Raw genomic sequence first — 6862 nt, 5'->3', positions numbered from 1 at the left:
AACATTGGCTTGAAAGAAACCCTATGAAGTTGATGTCATAACTCCATTTTATAAGCCAGGACACTTAGGGTAATATGTCCAAAGTCACATCATGATTTAGGCCAGGTCTGATGAGTGTCAACGGCCAGATAACATCTCAGTGGTTAGAACACAGAGTCTGCAGCCGGCACCGGAATTGAATTCCAGCCCCACCCTTTCGTAGCATGGGGGAATCTCGGGCAAGTTACTTAATGTGTCAGGGCTTCATCTTCTTTATGTGTAAATGGAAATAAGAATGGACCCCGTTCGGGCCCAGCCTGGCCGAGGCTGTCTGCCTTGGCAGGGGAGGGTTCTTTTTTCCCTTTGGGTTCAGGGAGGCAAATAATGAAACCGGAGCTGAGATCGACACAGCACAAGCTTTATTCAGTGGCCGAAGAATGGAGAAGTGGGAACTAAGTTCACAGATCACCTCCTCACCACGTGGGGAGAGGGATTTAATTTTAAAGAGTAAAAACAAAGGGAGGAGGAGTGAGGCTAACGATGGGGAGACATACGCATCAGTCTACTGGAGAAGGGCCGGGGCTTTTCTCTAGGGCGTGGGGCGCCACCCCCTTTTTATCCTCTTTTGATCCTTAATGTCTGGTCAGGGCCACCGGTAGGTGTGTCATTTAACATGCTAATATAGTAAAATCAGCATAGATGAGACTGTTGGAGCGTCTTGGTCCCAGCTGGTTCCATCTGGGTGTTTTGTTTGTAGCTTCCTTTCTTATCTCTGGACCCTTTAACTTAAAGATTTATGTTAACTCCTGCTAAAGGTGGGGTTTGGTGGGTTTTGAGCCAAGACCTGGAGCAGCTCTGGCAACACACCTCCCCTTCAGATTCAAAAGGTAATTTAGATAAAATGTTGATGAAACAGGGTGAGACTTGAGCTAGAGTTTCATCTTGATTTGTGTGCCCCAGAAACAGACCCTGCGACAGAGATTTGAGTGCAAGTAGTTGAGGCGGGAAGTAGTCCCACGAATGTGGGTGCGGGAGTCGGGGAAGTGAGACAGGGAACGGGAGGCAGCCAGTGAGGGGTGTGTTATGAAGCAGATCTCACTGTGGACAGTGGAGCTCAGAGCTGCTGGGGAACCACAGGACACTGTCACATGTGCCTTAGTCATCCCAGCTGCGCCGTGAGGAAGCTGGAGTGTTCACCCACAGCCTCCCTGTCCAGCACTGATTGAGAACCGCTCCTGAGAGCATTAGCGTGACGGTGCTGTTGGCTTGCTCAGGGCCAGTCGTGCTCCTACAGCCAGGAAAAAAACGTCAAGCAGAGACTGCAGACACTCCTAGTCAGGATCTTTCTGTGTGTAGAGATGAGTGTGGAGGGGGGCAGGTACCAAGAGCATCCACTCCAACTTTGAATGAAGAACAAGATTCTGATCTAAAAAAGAGTGGAAACATGTATATGTAGAACTGATTCACTTTGCTGTACACCTGAAACTAACGCAACACTGTAAATCAACTAGACTCCAATTAAAAAGGAACAGGATTCTGATACACAGGAAGAAGCAAAGAAGAGACTGGTTTTTCTTTTATTTCATTAGGAGTTCAGAATATCTAGATAAACCCCGAGTCTATCTAGGGGTTTGAGCCAATGTTTCATGTTTGAGCCAATACATTCCCTTGCTGAATATTTTTAATCAGGAGGCCTTTTCCTAGACCCCAGAGCAGAATGATCTGGTGAAGAAAAGCTGGTGATGCCTCCAGTTCACCCTTAGGTTCTTCCCTCGAGGTAAAGTCAGGCAACCTGTGTTCAAATCCCCAGTGCACCCCAGACTAACCCTGGCCTAGTCACACATCCCACCAAGCCTCTGTTTCCTTATCTGTGAAATGGTAATGATGTCTGCACACCTTCTGCCTCTGAAACTGTGGGTAATGATTACTCATCCATTTCACCTGCCTTGACTAATCAAGGTCATTTTAAGACTTGCATGTCCTCCAAGCTGCACGGAGCCTAAACAATAAGATGTTTGCCTGAGTTGTTTTCCAGAAACTTGGAGTCAGCTGTGTCTAGTTCTAGCTGCGCTGGTTAAGACGGAATAGGAGCACTGACCCGCCAACTGGGCATGCACCTGTGTCCACTCCGTGACCTTTTGACATCAGAGGGCTAAAAGCTCCACCCTCAGATCGTGCTAAGCCCCATCCATTGCCCGTGCGGAGCCCTGTAGCCTAGTTACACCTGCGCAGAAGGAAGATTCCTGCACCTGATTCCAATCACCTTTCCCCACGCCCTGCATGTTCCCCACGCCTCAGCCCGCCCTGCTGCTTTGTTCCTCATCCTATAAATACAACCCTCCCCCCACCTCTAGCCCCTTGCCTTCGGTGGGGGGGGGGGGTGAGGTTTGTTCTGTGGTCTCCACAGTTGGTCGCCTTGCAAAAAACCTCTCTTTGCTACAAACCTCTGCGTCTCAGCGTTTTGGCTTGCTGAGCGTCAGGCATAAACGAACCTGGTTCAGTAGGACCTCCCTCTGAGTGCAGCATTTTTTCATAAGGCCCTACGTGTGCCACACATCCTGTGGTACAGCTAGGAACTGAAAGATAATGGAGGTAAGGCCCTAGTTTGCAAAGATCTTACTATCTAACAGAGAAGACAAGTAAGCCAGGGATTATAATACAATGGAAGTGGCGTTCTAGCAAAGGCGATCGCCTAAGGCTAAGAGAACAACAGAAAGAAATGGGGTGGGAGAGAAGGAGCCAGTCTGAAGGAGGTGACAGAAGCTTGATCTTCCTGGTGGTCATGCAAACGACCCTTGCAGACAGACCTCCGCTACAGGGAGGGTAGCTGACTGAGGGCTGCAGCTGATGCTACTCTGAACTCCATCCCAGCACCAAGGCCACACTCCACGGGCTGACTTTGGCTCAAGGACTCCTCAGTGGCCGTCCAGATGCTTCTATTCAGCCTTCTCTCCTTGTCTCCTTGCTTTCCAGTCAGACGGCTTTCCCAGCCTTTTCCAGCTCCCTCCCAAACTCTTTTCATTCAGGTATTTCTCCTTAAAAAAAAAATTTCTTCAGTGTTTAATTCTATCTTAGCATCTGATTCTTGGAGGAGCCAGACTCATTGTCTGGAAGGAAAATAGGAGTAGGTTGGCAAAGAAAGTTAGAGGAAACGGTGGGAGCACAGGCAAGGAGGCAGAAGGAGCTCCAAGTACAAGAAATGGAGCCGCATACAGTACCTGACCGGGAAGGAAGGAAGGGTGTGGAGTGGGAAATGTGTTCCCGAGCTAAATGGTACATTAGATGGGGAAAGTGATCCGGGTCAGATCATCAAGGACCTGTTAGGGCAGCGGTCCCCAACCTTTTCAGCACCAGGGACTGGTTTCGTGGAAGACGATGTTTCCACAGACCGGGGTCGGGGCCGGAATGGCTCCGGCGGTAATACGAGTGATGGGGGGCGATGGAGAGCGGCAGATGAAGCTTCACTCACTCGCCGGCCGCTCACCTCCTGCTGTGCAGCCGGTCCGAGGCCCAGGGCGTGGGGACCCCTGTGTTAGGGGATTCAGAACCTGTCCAGGTACAATGCCGGGGACGGACTGTCGAGTTGTAGGAAAGGGTAACAAAATCAGGTCTGCGTTGCCCGCAGGCAGCAAGGGAAGATGGACTGGTGGAGAGCAGGACTGGAAGGTCAGAGAGAAGACGCTGCACTGATTCAGGTGAGCAATCACGAGGGCCTCACCCGGGGAGGGTAAGTGATGGAGAAGAGAGAAGAGATAGATGCAAGTGATTTGCACGAGGTGACATTGTTACAACTTGATATTCTTGGACTCTGGTGCATATGGAGTGTGGCTGAAAGTAAGGAGCTGAGGGAAATACCCAGGTTTCTAGTGGAAGCAGCCTATTATATAGAAGCCTAACAGTTCACTGGAAACAAACTGGCCAAGAAGCACACACCTGCGTTCATTAAGCTGCATGACATTCATAACTTGTAATTCACGTGACATTTATTTTATTATTATTTTTGTGCGTGTGGTATGCGGGCCTCTCACTGCTGCGGCCTCTCCTGTTGCGGAGCACAGGCTCCGGACGCGCAGGCTCAGCGGCCACGGCTCACGGGCCCAGCCGCTCCGCGGCATGTGGGATCTTCCCGGACCGGGGCACGAACCCGTGTCCCCTGCGTCGGCAGGTGGACTCTCAACCACTGCGCCACCAGGGAAGCCCAACATGTGTATTTTATACCTAGCGCACAACCCAATTTGGACCAGCCACATATCAAGTGTTAAATAGCCACGTGTGTCTCGTGGCTATCACAGTGGACAGCTCAGCTTTTTTTTTTTTTAATTAATTTATTTATTTTTGGCTTCTTTGGGTCTTCGTTGCAGTGCATGGGCTTTCTCTAGTTGCGGCGAGCGGGGGCTACTCTTCGTTGCGGTGCATGGGCTTCTTATTATGGTGTCTTCTCGTTGCGGAGCACGGGCTCTAGGCGCGCAGGCTTCAGTAGCTGTGGCTCGAAGGCTCTAGAGCACAGGCTCAGTAGTTATGGTGCATGGGCTTAGTTGCTCCGTGGCATGTGGGATCTTTCCAGATCAGGGCTCGAACCCCTGTCCCCTGCATTGGCAGGTGGATTCTTAATGAGTGCGCCACCAGGGAAGCCCCTGGACAGCTCGGCTTGAAGCAGTAATCTCCCTGAGGGCACGGAACACAACAGCTTTACTGCTCTATCCACAGCACCAGACTCTGCATGGCTCACAGTAAAAGCCAAATAAGTATTTGGTGTTTAAAAAAAAAAAAGGAATACTTGTACAGAAGAAGAAATGCAAGCCCAGAGGGAGGAAGTGATTGGCCCCAAGGTCACAGGATTAATTAATAGCAAACCACTGCTAGCCCCCAACTGAAGCCATACAGCCTCAGTGCCTCCCGGAAACTGTAGGCATCACTGAGGCCAATCTTCCCCTCTAGGTACATGTATGCTCCCCAAGGTCAGCCCAAAGCATTTTTCTCTAAAACTTGACCTTGAAAGGCAGGAAACATTTTGTGAGAAAACTTTACTTTCTATTCCCTTGTAAATCCTACAGATAAGTCTTATGTAAGCGGCATTAACTAACGTGCAAGGCACGGACTGCTGGAGATGGTATTTTGAAGTCCTCTGTACAGCTATTACATGATCAGTGGAGGTTTCCTTCCGGATTCAGCCTTCAATTTCTCCAGGCAAAGCTGCGAAGTGAGTCAGAGTTAGTACTCCATCCCCAGGCTGGTTGTGGAGGTTAGGACCTGTGGGCGTGAGTGAGACATGGCACAGAACATGGTCAGCATAGCTCACCTCACCTTTATTTATCCTAACCTTTATTTCTCCCCTCCAAAAATCAGAATCAGGGTCGTCATAAGACAAATCTCCCTCCCTCAGAAGAGTTCATTGTAAATGAAGGGAGAGTAATCACCAAAGAGTGGAGTTGCAGAAAATACAGGCTCAACCTATATAAGTAGAACAAAGAGAGTTACATGATATCACAATATGATCCTATTTTCATTATAAAATTCACACTTCACCTATTTACGTTATAAGAAAGAGCGCCAGAAGATTATTTTTCAAAATACTATAGTTATCGTTAGGTAGTAAAAGTATGAATGATTTTTATTTTCTCTACTCTTGGGTGATCTACCGTTTTGAATTTTCTTCAGGGGGTATGTATTTGTGTAAGAATGAAACAAGTGAAAATCTAGAGTAAATAAGTTTATGCACACATATATACACTCATCTATGATCCCAAATGTTCCCACAATATTTAGGTGGTAATTATTTTTGAAGGCTCCCATGAAACCCAGTTTTTAGCTTTTAAGTGAACGACTTTGCCCCTCTCATGCTCACGTTAGGCCTAGAGACAGAAAGCCAACTCTCAGTGCGTAGGAACTCTCAGGACCTTAGGAACGTCGCCTCCCTCAGGGTGCAGACAAACCAGCGCACACCTACGGGCTGCCTGGGGGTGAGAGGCCTTTTCGAGGACCCGGGTGTGGGGGTCGTGGGCTGGCTCTGCGATCTGGAACAGCTATCAGCAAGCCTGCGAGTCGGGAATTCAAGCTCGTCAGCTAGGAACCAGGGGAGTCTCCCATCTTTCTTCTGATTTGGTGATGATTAATTCAAAGAGCCACTGCCCCCTCTCTGCTGAGAGAAGAGCTCAGGTTGGAGATCAAGGCCCACAGAGAAGGAGTGGGGTTTTTTGTTTGTTTATTTATTTATTTATTTATTTATTTTTGGCTGTGTTGGGTCTTCGTTGCTGCGCGTGGGCTTTCTCTAGTTGCGGCGAGTGGGGGCTACTCTTCATTGTGGTGCACAGGCTTCTCATTGTGGTGGCTTCTCTTGTTGCAGAGCACGGACTCTAGACACGCGGGCTCAGTAGTTGTGGCTCACGGGCTCTAGAGGGCAGGCTCAGTAGCTGTGGTGCACAGGCTTAGTTGCTCCGCGGCATGTGGGAGCCTCCTGGACCAGGGCTCAAATCCACGTACCCTGCATTGGCAGGCGGACTTTTAACCACTGCGCCACCAGGGAAGCCCAGAGAAGGAGTGTTTTGAAACATGCTCAGGGTTTCATGTCCCTTACCTGGAGACTACCTCCCCAGACAGAACTCTGAGACCAGTGGTTCTCAAGCAGGTAGATTGTGCCCCCTAGGAGCCATTTGACAATGTCTGAAGACACTGAGCTGTCACCACCACTGGTGGGAGGTGGGTATTGCTGACATTTAGTGGGTGAGGCCAGGGATGCTGCTAAACATCCTACAATGCACAGGAAAGCCCCCAACGACGAAGAATTACCCAGCCCCTAATGTCAATGGTGCCACAACTGAGAAACCCTCTCTTAGACAACCAAGGACATTATTTGCATGGTTTGAAGGAAGGCATGAGTCTTTGC

At 49.3% G+C, this 6862-nt stretch overlaps 1 protein-coding gene across 1 annotated transcript in view; it reads right to left on the bottom strand.

The window, feature by feature from the left end:
• Window positions 1-1134: 1134 nt before the first annotated feature.
• The window catches only part of LOC309966956 (cadherin-related family member 3-like), a gene marked incomplete at both ends in the record, with an annotated part of 43477 nt that continues 37749 nt past the window's right edge, over window positions 1135-6862 (bottom strand). Inside the window, 1 exon segment of the mRNA XM_082847415.1 lies at window positions 1135-1267. Coding sequence (XP_082703541.1) covers window positions 1135-1267 — 133 coding nt within the window.

This window comes from Leucopleurus acutus (assembly GCF_964270905.1).
Source record: "Leucopleurus acutus genome assembly, chromosome: 10".
NCBI lineage: Eukaryota > Metazoa > Chordata > Mammalia > Artiodactyla > Delphinidae > Leucopleurus > Leucopleurus acutus.
The sequence above is the reverse complement of the archived record's forward strand: the minus strand, read 5'-3'. Positions and strand labels throughout refer to the sequence as shown.